A 14,912-nucleotide genomic window follows, 5' to 3' on the forward strand; every position below is an offset into this window, starting at 1 on the left:
CTTCGTTTTTGTGTTGTTGCATGTAACTCTACCATTCCGTTTATTTAAATGTAAAATACATAATAAATATACCTGCCTGGATATGTAGAGAACGTGTCAGTCAGTTTCAGTGACGACGCTGTCCATTCCTTCATTTTTTTACTTTGTCTTTCCCGGAATGAAGAAGTAGGTCATGTGACATCAACAGTTGCAAATAAGCGCCACTTGGTGGCACTGTTGACCAGGTGGTGAAGCCCTGCAAATCAAGTTAACTTTACAGTAGTAGATGTACATACCATCAACATGGACTTAAATTATACAGAATGTACCCTTTTCGAAATTTAATTGATTATGTCATGTAATACCTATGTTGTACACTGGGTGGCAACCCCCTATCATGGGTCAGCCCTCAGGTGTATTGTGCTGTAGGCGTACAGAGAACTCTGTGCTCTGTTCATTCGGGATTGTTTTAAAGGCAAACGTGAACAATGGTGCCCTGCTGCCGGATGGCTAATGACTAGGATGACAATGGGGAAACTAAATAAGCCAAAGCGAACCAGAAAAGCACTTTGGAAAAAAATTGGGAAATTAAAATGCAGTAAATTGCTTTGGAGTACATTTTAATACATTCTTATTTTTTAAGATCCATCATATTATAATTAAAAGCTAGGGCTTTAGTACACTCTTCACTTGAAGTAACAATTTGAAGGCAGGACTTTTACTCAGTAGTATAGTTTAACGAATTATAGTTTTACTTCATAAAACACATTTGTCAAAACTAACATTCCCAAAATGACTAAACACAGCTCTGAGAAACACACATAATTCCCATGACTCATAATTATCATAATATTTATGTTAGTCCAGTAACAAAATTAACAAACACTATAATAAAATACAAATCTAAAATAATGAAAACATGGTGGTCCATTAGATTTGACACATAGTACACACCCACACACACGCACGCACGCACCCCCCCCCCCCCCCCGCATAAAGTCTGCAGATATTAATCTTGTGAGGACCCCTCCCCTCCATGAGGTGGCACGAACACACACACACACACACACACACACCGACATACATACACGTACACGCACACACAGATGCACACAAACACACGCACACACGCACACAAGCCACCACTGGGCGGTGCTATACACCACCTTGTGTGAGCGGCAGCATCCACCCCGTCTTGTATTAATACTTCTGCAAATGCATTTTTGAATACATCCACGATTAAAAAGGAATACAAATGCATCAAAAAGACAACGCACTTGAACACGTTTTTAATTTCTTTAATTTCTTTCTGTCAGAAATTAATTTCATTTTTGTTTCTCTTTTATCTTTTGGACCTTGGCGATTCGAGAATCGCCTTCCCACTCACCCTTTCTGTGAATCTCACAGAGCCCCACACCCCATTACCTCTCTTACCACACGTCGTGATGGGGGTTTCTGCCAATTCACAGAACAAATTCCTGCTGGAAGTCACTGCTATATATAAACTCTGGTTCGGTGAGCCGTGACGTCACTAGCGACTAGCGACGTCACAGAACCAGAGAGCATTCATGTCATGTGACAATGTTTCCATGGTGACCTCGTCGGTCCGTGTAGGTTTTTTTCGTCTGTTTTTTCGTTTCATTCAAAATACGGAATACGGAAATAACGTGGTTTCTTCGTTTACCGTTTGAAACCAAAAACGATAGAACGGAAGTGCTTAAAATGAAAGTCAAAATAAAAGCCTGTGATATATTTATTCGTATTTAGTGTTCTATGACGCAAACACATAGCAGGGTAACGTTAGAAGAATGTTAATAAATAAATATAAATAATAATAAATAAACCTGGATATGTTCGCGACAATGGTGACTACAGGAAGCTTAATATTCATATATATATACATATATATATACATATATATATATAAATATATATATATATATATATATATAGTTAGTGTCAGATTTACAAATATATAAGCCCAAAAGAGGAGCTTATTCAATTGGCTACTGGTTATTTCATGTCTCATCAGCATTCTTCACACAACACACACACGCACATGTTACATATTACAGATACGTAAAGGTAAACAAAAGTTTGAAGCAAACGAGTCATTCCTAGCATTCGGTGCCATTTCAGCTAGGTTGATCAAAAATAAAAAAACATAATTTTCCATGTTTTTTTCTATTTAATCTGAATGATGGCTTGTTAAAGTATAAGAAAAAGGTTTTGGTCAAGCTCAGGATATTATGTTTAAATAATTGTGACCTAATAATCGGATGCAAACGAGGCAAAACGTCCACCCTGTTACAGACATTGTCATGTCTATGAAAGTGTTTTGACTACACAATCATTATAAATGTTAATTATCTAACAGCTGAAATGTTCCTTACTTAACCTGTCAAAAATAATTTAACAAATTTTTTTTTTTTTAATGCATTATTTCGAAAAATACTACTATTTTGAGGCACAATGTAAGTTCAACCCATTTGTTTTAGAATAAAACATAATTTAATTGGAATGTGGCCGCATGTTTTAGTAAATTAATTTTGTCAAATCATTCCCTGCAAAGGACTACAAAGACATGGGTCATATTTGTTCATTTCATTTAATTATTATAAAAAGAAACACAGGTAACAGGGTGGACACAAGAGAAACGGGACGTAACAGGGAGGACTTGTATCAGTGAATACAATAACATATTTAATTAAGAACATAAATCCTTAAACATTAGGCTACATTTAATTAATGGTGTCAAAATGTTATATTATATATTATTTAATTACATTTCATTTTACCAAGAATACTAACAAGAATTATTATAATTAACAATAACAGCCCACCGCCCGCATCCCCAGGCCCTGACAAATACGTATACTCCAAACTTCAACCATAAAAGTCCACCCAATACAATATTCATGAACATATTCAACAGTTAATACATATGTAGTACCAACATTCTCCATCTATACATCAACCGATCTATTCCATTAGCCAGCAACCCAGTTGCTTCTCTAAGAAACTCCAAACAGACTTTTCCAGCTGGACAGACCTCTTATTGATTGGTTGCGGCTCTGTAATGAGGCATACAATCTGGTCATCTCTGTACCAACTGACGTCTTCTCGTGGACTGGGCCAGTAAAATTTGTTAATGCCATTTCTATGCATACACTTGATCTTCAGGTCTTCTTCCACCTCCAGGATGATTCCTGGGAAGGGTTCACCATCATACTTAATGATGCACCACTGCCCAATTTCTTCTTTAGTGAGGACCTCAGGCCGGGTTGGTTCTCTGGTGCATTCTTGAATCGGCCCTTCTACCAAGCTCACCTCCTTCAGCCCATAGCACGGACAGTCCAGTTTGCCCTTGTCAGCCTGGCAAAGACAGGTTATGTCCCTGTATTTGATAATCCCTGGAGAGAGGCAAATGACTTGGTGAATTTTCATAGTTCCTTTCACAGGCACAAGCTGCAGCCCATCCAACATTTCCTGCCCTTTTTTCTCAACTTCTTCTTCTCCCACGAGAAAAAGCTCCACTGAAGTGCCCGACTTTTTTAACTCGTGGAACATGGTTTCCGCATTGGGGATATCTTCTCCATGTTTGACAATTCTGTCAGCAGATCTTTTAAGGGTACCCCCAACACCATCTGGAGCACCCTTTCCATGGCTGGCCTCAAAAAAGTTCCAGCTGACGGCTTGAAAGCCTTTTTTGAACGGCTCTTGAGATAGTAGGTAAAGTTACCCTTCTGTTTGTACTGAGTTGCTGGGCCGTCACTGAAAACATGCAGGCGATTGATATCAGGGTGTCTCTCCTCACCATGTCCAAAACAGGGTCAAGATGGGCCCAGATGGCTGGGGGATCGTGGCGTCTGGAAGGTGAAATGGTGGTGAAAGTCACTGGAGACAGTTCAGCTGCTGTGTAAAGCACTCCAGTGTGCAGGGTTGCTTGCTGGTGGGAACCTCCAAAATGGACAGATTGAATTTCCTTAGAGTACTTACAGGAGTAATTTTCACTGAAATCTACATGAATTAGACATTCATTGCTCCTCAAGTTTTCCCTTAGTTGTCTATAGGCTCCATACTGCCACCGAATGTTAAATATGTGCCTTCTAAATCTGAACAGTCGGTCATGAAAGTCACATGCAAGTCCATCCTCTGTTGTCATCACATTTTTCTTGACAGTGATTGTTGACCTTTTCCCTGGCTCCTCTCCATTATGGATGTTGGCTTCCAAAGACCACTGGGTAATACCTACCTCTATGTTTTCAGGAGCTCTCAGCATTTTATGTGTTGTGTAAACACAGTCTTTACACTCGCCGTATGCACAGAGTTTGGATTTTGGATTGCACATGGTTGCATCTACCATTTCCTCAATATTTTTTGTAGCTGACATGCCTTGGCTGTTTAGAGTGTTGGCCATGAACTGTAGGTTCTCATGAGTTTTACACTGACAGGTTTCTCGATCAGCTTCTGTTGGCACCACAACCCAAAATGGTCTCAAGGTGCAGAAACACGAGTAAGAGACCCGATGTTGATGCTCAGAAAGGAATTTCTGGTGCAGATTTTCATCGTGTCAGTTAGCAAACGTTTTGATTTTTCGTCTTCTTTTGAGTGACAGTTTGTTTTCGTCCCGTTGTCATCCGGCTGACGTCATCTCTCAAATAGAATGCTTTTACTTTTGCTTTGCATTCAGCAGGTAATCTGTTGCTCACTTTTCTTTCAAATGTCAACAGCGCTCCATCTGGTCTTTGACCTCGCTTTTTTGAAAAGCCAAGAATTTTCTGTGCATCCCTCTGCAGCCTGTATTTCTCGATAATCTTTCCTATTGTTGTTTTAGCAATTATTTGTTTCTCTCGTTCCTTCCGGGTGTTTTTGTATTTATTTCTGATGTCTTCAATTATGGCTTCCTGCAATAACAATCTTTTTCTAATTGTGTCCTTAACTATTTGATTGCGAAGCAGGTAATTCACCCTAGACCGAGGGGATTTGTTCTCCCCAGCCAAACGCTGGTCTCTCTTTTTGTATTTGTACATTTTCTAATTTCTCTCTTCAATGTGGCCTCCAGTTTTTCAATCTGGTTCTGGAGCCTCCTTCTCCCCCTTCTGACATTGTTCCGTCCAACAACGTATTGCCTATAACACAAAAAAAAGTTTATTGTCACAATTTACAATCACTGAAACACAAAATGGTTTGCTTTATCATGTAAGATAATTCAAATCCAGATACACACAATCTGCAAATCATTTAACCCATAACTTTATTCTAACCTTGAGGGCCCTTGTTGTGCTGCATTGTCTCGACTTCGAGGTGGAGTGGTCATTACGCTGGCTCTTGCTTTATCCCTAAGCTTTTTCTTCTTTTCTTGCCACTTCTTTCTCTGTTCTCTCCTTTCTCTTTCACTGAGGTCTGACACTTTCTTTTGTCCCTTCTTCTCTGTCTTTCTTCCACTTTGCCTTCTCTTTATCCAGGTACTGCTTCCTTCTTTCATTGTCTGAATCCCTTCGTGCCCTGTAGCGTCGCTGCTTTTCTGCATTAGACAACGCTGCCATTTCCTGATAAATACATTCATACCATTAGATATCATATAATTTAATATATATATATATATATATATATATATATATATATATATATATATAACATATATGCATATTAAACAAACAATACATAACAGCACATGCTGGAAATAGTTAATCATCTAGCCTTTTAACAACCCCTTACTGTATGTCCACCCTGTTACTGTGAAACATAGTAACAGGGTGGACGGTAACAGGGTGGACATTGTATGCTAAACTTGGCTATTGCTACATGTCTGATGATGATCAAGCTAGCACTTGTGACATCAGAGAAAGATATTTGATAGCTTTATTCACATTTTTTTCTAAATGTAAACATTTTGATCAGTTTCCACAAAAAATGAGCATAACAGGGTGGACATGTTATGCTTTACCGCAACAGTTAAGTTAGTAAAAAACATTAAAAAATTGTTGAAGGAAGAGTGCATACTTACTCTGCTTCTTGAAGATGATTTTCCCGCCTAAAATGTATCCTTCTTCTTGAGTCATACAAATAGTAGCATAGTAAAGGGGCGTGTCCAGAGGGATTCAAATCACAGTAACAGGGGGGACATTAAAACAGGGGACACACACTTTTTAAAAAACTTTAATCAATAAAAATGAATTACCATTTTTATTTTTTATTTTGTGATGAATATCAATAAAAGGGTTACATAACAGTGACACAAATGTAGAATTTGTTTGTATTTGTTTGATTTCTTTGTTTATATCCGTTAGAGAAGTTGAGCAAACATGATTTGGGACACAGCAATTTGGCCTACTTGTGCTAAAATCAGAGTAATTATTTAGCATTTTGAATATCCTGGGAAAATAACATTGATGTTTTATAGTAGAGGGGACTAAACATGTAAAACCAAGCTTTTAAAAATAAGCATTTGACCTTTTACATGCAAAATATATGATATAATGTGTTGGGGACCTAAATGGCACTGAATGCTAGGAATGACCCAAACCTTTTACCTCCGGCGTTGGTCTCCCTGTGTTAATCACGTCCACTTTTGACTGAAAGTCCAGTTTTGAGACATTTTTAAGCTTAGATATATAATCCTCTTCCATGTTGGCAGTCTGGCGTAGCAAAATACAAAAACAAACGGACTTGACTGCCTGGCGCCTCTGCGTAGAAGAAGCAGCAACAAGTACCCGTTGGCTCACGAGCGCCCCTTCAGTGAGGCAGAGTATTATCTGCCTCACCCTGCGCCTTTTCACTGCGGTTTTATTTCCCATCAGCAAAACTAAATATGTCACTTACAAACATCAAACTGTAATGGTTAAAGACCTTAGCCAGACTGTGGATTATCAGGGCAAATAAACATATCTGCAAACATTATATTGGCGACATGCAGAGATACGGCAGCCCGCACGGGCCAATTGCATGTCTCAACCCAGTTTGTGATGGATTGCGCAATCAGAGGGTCGCTGCCTCAACTCTCGTTTCATCCTGTATGTGAACAGGAAATAGGCAAATTCAGCGATTTTGACTATAAAATTTTCGAAATTAGTCATACATAAAGATCGGTGGACAAATACTAATATAAATTTGATGTTATCATTATTATTTATTTTTACTTTTTTAAAAACTTTTTTTACTCATGACAGGTGAGGCTCTGCCTTACCTGCCTCCCCTGACCTCACGTCCCTGGATTGAGGAGGTGGGAGTGACCAGAGGCCGGTGAGAGAACAGGTGAAGGCAGTTGGACTGACGAGATGGGAAGCAGGATCTGGAAAGATATGACAGTTAGTGAAATAGGCAGACAGGATGAAAACAACTAATAAAAGGAAGGTGTGAAGCTGAACTGACAGATACAGTGCTGCAATAATGTAATCAATAACTCGTTCATTTATAAATGATCAGTCACAATGTTTTTGCCTCAGTGCTAGAAGTATCTGTCACTTGTTATTGACATCAATAGTGGTTATTTGCATACAAATACAAATTCAAATGATGAGTGAACAAATCTTTGTACTTTTATTTCGATGTTTTGTGGTATTTGTAGTTTTATTTATTATCATAAAATGCTTAGAGTAATGTTATAAAGTTAAACAGGTCCTAATCCCATCCCTAATATATATTTAATACTGCTGTATCTATCTCCTTCAAACGACTGTTTCAATAACAAAAAGTATCTCGCTGAAAACTACCACAACAAGACACATTTGAACACCATGATAATGTTACAGTTTATGGCTATAATTGACCTTCGCTCAGTTTTACAGTTTGGAGTGTTTGAACGCACCTTTGTTTACATTATTAAATCTTGTTGTCTGGATTTACTTTACTTGTTGGACCGGTGTTCTGTCGTAACTATTTAGTTCCTCATTGTGAAACGTTTAAAAAAAGAAAACAATTTATATTTTCTTAAAGCGGATAAAGATTATATATTGCGAGAGGGCAAGCATTATTTTCAAGGATATGGTCCAGATTTATTCTGATAATCACAACGCTATAAAGACCCCCCGAGTGGGACTAATGGCGTCGTCAAGCTGTTGTGAAGTTCTGTTGAGCTGCACATGTCAAATCTCATAATCATTGATTCGCTCGGCCCTTACTCGACACACTCTCTCTCTCACCAACACATTGACAGCTGCTTGAGTTCCAACCAGGTGTCACTGTTTAACAAAGCAATAACAATAACTAGGTACAAATAGCTAATCTTTTCGCTCATTTGCTTATGAAGGCCATAAAGAAGCATCAATATTCTTTTGAGAATGTTACATAGAAGTTTAAAGTTCCTCACCGTATTCTTAAAACAGTTAGTTTCTTAAGGTAAACGTCTGATCTCCTTTTGCTGCTCTGTTGTGTTGCTGAAGGTCAAGTCACTCCAATCAGGTCAGTGGTTCAGGTTTCACTTATACTGCTGTAGATAAGCGTATTTATGGTGTTGCTGTTTTAACTATTTTAACTACTACTCTCTGGCAGTTTGATCTACAGCAATTTAACATATAAGTTTGTATCAGTAATGTTCTGCCAGTCTGTTTATAACCGGTTAGTGCAGTGGAGAGTGAAGAGTTATTTGATATTATTTGACCTGGTGACATAATGTATGGCAATTTAGTACTCTATTAATTGAATACCATTCTTTTTCTATAGTATTTGTACTTCAGCATGTTAGTTACAACATTTATTATAAATTGCAAATTGACATTTTAATATTACTTCCCATTCTATGGTTTCAGAGCAGATAACCTATGACCGTCTCTGGTTGACACGTTACTGATGATGCAGCAAAGCCATTAATATAACTTGAGCATTTCTAAGCCATATACAATTTAACCAAATCCTGAAGCCCTCAAAGGCAGTGGTAAATACCTTGTAACGCCTATAAATCATGTACTAAATGACACAAATCTGACAAAACAATTGGTTCCAAAAGGGTTTTCATTGTACATTCAGTTTATAAAATGGATGTAAAAAAAAAAGTGACTTCAACATCATTATTTAATAGCTTACTGATTCATTCTAATTTGAAATACAAAGGCAGTTCTGTATGCCAACATTAAGTATTCAAATATTTTAACATTACATATTAAATAGTAGTATTTAGAGCAGTCAATTAAGTATAAATACAAACTATTACCGTGTTCTTACAACAGATACCCAAGATTCCTGTGATCTGATTGGGCGGACTGCTTATGAACACATCTTCTAGGGCAAGAATCAAAAGCCAATACGCCAACATGTGCATCATCAGAAGAATTACATTCTGAAGTGTACTAGGAATTATAACAGGTGACACCCACCATAAAAATACTTGCGTAAGAATTAAACTTTTAAAAATAATATATTTTAAGAGTTAGGGCAGAGATAAGAAAACAGGTTTAACTATTAACTGCCTCTCATGTTCATCTATATTATTATATTGTTCATAAATAAACTGCCCACAAAAATATTCAGACTACAGTTCTATATTTAAATTGAAAGGTCTTAAAACAAACTACACCTAAAATAGAGAACATGTATCGATATCATATCTTAGTAGTACAATAATCTCCTTAAATTTAATCATCTCTTTATGGCTACTGGCTGCAATATTTAAGAGGAAAGAATTTATTAAAAACTCTAGAATTTAAGTTTATGCACACGACTATAAATAAACACAAACCATTGTAGGAAAAAAAAAAACATTAAGTTGCAGTCAAACACATAACGGCCTTCATCACATCAGCATCACCTTGTAAAGGCCGACACATGCCAACAGAGCACATATGGCTCTTGCCTGTGAGAGAAGTTGGCCTAAACGGTCAGTGCTCCGCAAGGTCCTCTCAGTAGCAGGGAGCTTTTCATGGAACAAAGATCATGCGTTCAGCATTATTGTACTCCTTTGCTACAAGGCAAGTAGCACCATGCATGCTGAAACGTCAGAAATGTGTATCTATGTGAGGGTACTCCTGGCCGACTGGCTTAGCACAGATCCAGGACGGACTTGTTGATCACAGGGTTGGTCCAGTCGTTCCTCAGATCATCCAAGTGATTGTCAAAGTCAATCAAGCTCTCGTAAGACCTTCCCTCCAACAGCGCAGATGTGATCTTCTGCGCTTCGCTCCAGTCCTCAAAACAGTCACTGGAAGACAGCAAAAGAATGTTGTGAAGAAACAATACACTATTTTGCTAGTTAATAAGAGAACAGAGGCAGCGTGGATGCCAGAAGCCGGCTGTGGTTGAGGTTGTACTTATAACACGGTCTCGAATGAAATGCCTCAAAACAAAAAGGAACTTACAAAGTTACTTCTCTGCTTTTCCACTTGTTTTCATGATGGTCATAGATGTGCACAATGGGCTCAAAACAGCTCATTTTTAATCTACTGTTGTCCACCTGAGAAAAAAAAACAGAAACCACAAGGGATTTAGTAGCAAACAGACATGTTATGGATATCTTTGGAGAACTAGACCAGTGTCTGACATGCTTTATGGAAATTACTTCTAATACTGTATACTTTACAATGTTGCTAACGATTACACATAGATAGAATTTAGATTGATGGCAGCAGCCTAATCAATGCATAGACATACCAAACTCACACCATCCCTTTCAAAATGTACACTCTTCATTGACACCAGTCTAAATCATGTACTATTACCATAACAATTGCTGCATCACTGAAGTTCTCCGAAATCCTGGCAGCCACTTTTTCTGCAACTTGGTTGGGTCTGCAAGAGAGATGAACCAAGGTAGTTTAGGGCAGGGTTTTATCGCTAATTGTTTTCTTGGTTTCCATTTAATTTCGTCTGTACCTTGAATCCTTAGAGTGTTCATTGGCTTGATAATATCCGGCAATGACGTAATTGTTTTCTTTACACCAAGTATCAATCTGAGATAGGAGCAAACATGAAAGGACAGCAGAGATCAGAACAAACCAGAGAAAACTAAAAGTCAATTTGAGTAGTTTCAATAAACTGAGAGGTGATTAAAGTATTTAGTGAACCGTCGTTAGGAGAACAAAGGGAGCACGAAATTAAAACCACCTGTTCGTAAGGAAAGGGGCTTTAACGCGTCACTAACGTCAGCCTACAAAAGGACAATGAACTTTTAAATCAAAACCACTATAAACTTGTATAACAAGAACCAAATCAGGACATTTTATGTTTCAGTATTATTTGTGTATCAGATTGCATTGGTTTAAGCTAGGTGTACCCAATAAACGTGAAACTGTACATCTTAACTTACGGCTACTTACCAGGGTAAGAGCTACTTCTAGCATCGGTGCCAGAGCAAGAGTGCCGTGAAACAGCGGCACACAGTCCACACACACCACCGGTTCCCCGTGGCTCTCTTTCTTTTTCTCCTTCATTTTCTCTGCCACCAACAAGCCATTCACAGCAGAGTGGGGGTACTTGGCAGCATGTAAAATCATTTTACAGTAAGCCTGACTCGTCAGCTGGATCGGCATGTTTATGAGAAACTCGACAGACTCGGTAAAGAAGTGACAGGTCCTGAGAAGTTGAGTGGCTACAGTACACGATGAGACGCTGTCTGCTACGGTTAGCTAACGTTAATGCCAAAGCTAACGTTAATGCCAACAGAAAAGTATATACATCTACCTCAGCAGCCACCTGACTGACGCGAACCTGTAAGCTTCACAAATGTTAAAAATGACGATAGTCTTTTTTACGCAAGATTAATTATTGTGTTACGAGATCTAAGCTAGTCTTGCTTCCACCTTGCTCTCGTTTCTGCAGCACCGGTGGTGCCGTAAATGAGAATGGAAGTATCGTAAAATTAGATCATATAGCATCACCCATCCGGTCTGTTCACGTCCACTTAACACGACTTACGTCTTTCCGGTCACCATCACCCTTCCTTTCAGAGCATCAGTGCCCGGGCGCAAGGAAGAGACAGTAGGTTGTATTTTCTTTTATCAACAGCAGCCTTCTAACCATGTAGAAATACAACAGACTGTACCACGTACTCGCATTGTGACATTGTACATATTAAAAGCGAAGTAATGGACGAACATTAAGTAATAATTTAAACCGAAAATATCAATTGTGCGCAAGTGACTGTCAGATTGGGACGGGCTAATTTACCGGGTAGCATCAGGTTTGTGAAGGCGGATGTATCGCGCAGATATTTGGTTCGCAGTGGCCTGTCATGGGCTCAAATACATGGAAACTCAGTAAATGGGGAAGTATTGTGTGACTATTTCAATACTGGCTCAAAGGACCTTGCATTACCTTGTGGTTCGATTTCCTGGGCGGTATGACCTTGTGTCTGCAGCTAACATTAGCTTAGCTTTGTAGCTAACGGTAGACCTTTGGTTTGGAACAACAATAGCTCAATTAACCTATATAAAATCAGTGAACCGAACGCACACGTAACTATATAGTTTACGTGTAATGCAAAAATGTGACTTGGTTTGAATGCAAGTATTTAAAACATCTGTCGGATGCTGTAAGCTACATCATGTTACAGATTTGCTCAAAAAACACTTGCTAGGTGATCTTTACATGATTGTATCAACTAATCTCAATATAGTATGTATGTGGTTACCAGAAGAAACGTTTGAATCTCTCAAGGTTTAACTAATATATTTCATATGACCTTTTCCACAGAATGCTGGCGACTAAAGCCCTTCGCCTTGTTGGCAGACGTGCCATTTCCACGTCCGTTTGTGTTCGTGGAGGACATGGTAAGTGACTCAAACGTACTCTAATCCTAGATTGAATTAGTCCCTCATAAAATATTGTTGTATGCTTTTTAAAACCACCACATCAATGATTACCGTGGTATCAAAAAGCCTCAAATAGTTTTCCCTGAAAAAATAAATCTCGATTGTCCTTTCAAGGGTGCATAGTGATTGTAAATATCAAAATACAAATCATTATTCTATGTTGGACAACGAAACTCAAAATGGTTTTGTAAATGTGTTTTTTAATGTAAAGATAATCCTTCAAATTAAAATGATTTCAATCAAATTTGTTTCTGCTGAATGATAACGTGTTTATGTTCGCTTGTTAATATCATCACCTGTTTTTTTGTTTTGTTCTAACCATACCTTTTCATTCCGTTATGTGCTTCTGGTGTGTACGAAGCCACTTGCATTCTCCAATTTTAACTACCTGACACATAAGCTATATACATTTGGCACGCTGCTTAAGTTGGATCAAAGCCAAGAATTGGCAGCCTGGAAGTTTTCTAGCCCATAGAAAATATCTGAGTGTGCCAGTGCACAGCTGATTATACATGTTTTTATTGGTATACTTTCTTATACCAGTCCAACCAGAAAGTAAAACAAAGCCTTTAATACTTGGAATACACATGATATGTCGGGAATGATTGGCATGAATGTCAGCATTCAGTGATGGTGAAACTTGTTTTTTGAGGCATTCTATGTCATCCCCTGCAGGTGTTGCTAAGGCGGAGAGCTACTCTCTCCCTGTCTACTTTGACAGGCGGGAGAATCCCCTCCCAGATATCTGCTATGTGCAAAACCTGAGTCCAGAGCAGGCGTCCTTGAAGGAGAAGGAGAAGGGCTCCTGGGCTGCACTTTCTGATGAGGAGAAGATTGCATGTATGATTGTCTTCCTCTTTTTTTTATAGTCATAATTATTGCTTAAACTGATTTTTTAATCAATTGTTCTATTATATATATTCTATTGTTATTGATAAAAACTCATTTCTATATAGTACAATTGTAATCATCTTGATTTTGTGTTTTCAATGTTCAGTGTACCGCATCAGCTTCAAACAGAGCTATGCTGAGATGACCCAGGGATCGTCAGAGTGGAAAACTGTGGTTGGAGCGATGATGTTCTTCATTGGCTTCACTGGTCTGGTTGTGCTCTGGCAGAGAAAGTATGGTATGTCTGCCAACAAGTGTTATGGCAAGATTGGTATTATGTGTCTGCAAAACTGTTCAAGATTTGATGTGATGCCTTTGTTTCCAATTCAAATGAAGAGGAATGCAATCATCTGTGTTACACTTGGTACTATTTAACACATTGTTTCTTTGCAGTGTATGGACCCGTCCCACACACATTTGAGCTTGAGTACAAACAGAAGGAGCTTCAAAGGGTGTTGGACATGAGAATGAACCCAGTGGAGGGATTTGCATCAAAGTGGGACTACGAAAACAAGCAGTGGAAAAAGTAAAGGACCAAATTTGAAGATAAAGGCAGAACAACTCAGATATACAAGAATACATATATTTCTGTATTTATCAACTGGTCACATTACCACTGCATTTTGGAAGGCCTCTTCCTCTTATGGTCATTCTGTAATATAGAAATAAAAATGGTTAAACTCATCAAACGTCTCATTTTAATTGTGTTCATTTGTTTACACTATGGGAAAATGCCTTTTGTTAAATTACTGTTTAATATGAAGAGAGGAGGACTACCGTACCCCACTTAATTTGAAATTTTACTTGTTCGGGTATTTCACCTGTTGCAACTAATTATATTTTCACAAATTTGTTCAGTGTTGAAAACACGAGTATGGCACTTTGAGCCCAGAATTGAATGAAGATGAGATTGTATGTTGTGAAATTAGTGAAATTCACCTAATTTATTTTGTGTTTGCCAGCTAACCACAGATATAAACTGCATTGGCAAATAATTGTACTGGTGACGTGTAATATATGTATTAGAAAATAGCCTTAAAGTACGTATACAAGGACTTTTGTCAAGGTTGTGACAACCTTGAATAGAATATAGTCTTAAGCATGTAGTCATCTCTAGGTGATGGTAAAACTAATCGACTGCGTAGTGCTTAGTGTATCTATAATATGGGCATGGTGAGGCGTTTCCTCACTTCAAGTTTCAGATTGCTTTTCTTACCAACAAATGGAGCTGAATCTATATTATTTATAGTTGCACCATACCTTTGTACACTCAGAGCTCTAGGTTACAGCTCCATTTCC

At 38.2% G+C, this 14,912-nt stretch overlaps 2 protein-coding genes across 2 annotated transcripts; one reads left to right on the forward strand and one right to left on the reverse strand.

The window, feature by feature from the left end:
• Positions 1-8,659: 8,659 nt before the first annotated feature.
• Positions 8,660-11,864, reverse strand: emc8 (ER membrane protein complex subunit 8). Its single transcript, XM_056412060.1, has 5 exons — positions 11,229-11,864; positions 10,786-10,862; positions 10,632-10,701; positions 10,272-10,366; positions 8,660-10,114 (listed from the first exon to the last, which is right to left on the reverse strand). The coding sequence occupies exons 1-5, from the start codon at positions 11,439-11,441 to the stop codon at positions 9,955-9,957; spliced, it is 615 nt and encodes a 204-aa protein (XP_056268035.1). The 5' UTR covers positions 11,442-11,864; the 3' UTR covers positions 8,660-9,954.
• A 739-nt stretch (positions 11,865-12,603) lies between these two features.
• On the forward strand, positions 12,604-14,302 carry LOC130192257 (cytochrome c oxidase subunit 4 isoform 1, mitochondrial). The gene is made up of 4 exons (XM_056412066.1): positions 12,604-12,680; positions 13,398-13,562; positions 13,720-13,851; positions 14,007-14,302. The coding sequence occupies exons 1-4, from the start codon at positions 12,605-12,607 to the stop codon at positions 14,141-14,143; spliced, it is 510 nt and encodes a 169-aa protein (XP_056268041.1). The 5' UTR covers position 12,604; the 3' UTR covers positions 14,144-14,302.
• The last annotated feature ends 610 nt before the right edge of the window (positions 14,303-14,912 follow it).

This window comes from Pseudoliparis swirei, chromosome 4 (genome assembly GCF_029220125.1).
Source record: "Pseudoliparis swirei isolate HS2019 ecotype Mariana Trench chromosome 4, NWPU_hadal_v1, whole genome shotgun sequence".
Classification (NCBI taxonomy): Eukaryota; Metazoa; Chordata; class Actinopteri; order Perciformes; family Liparidae; genus Pseudoliparis; species Pseudoliparis swirei.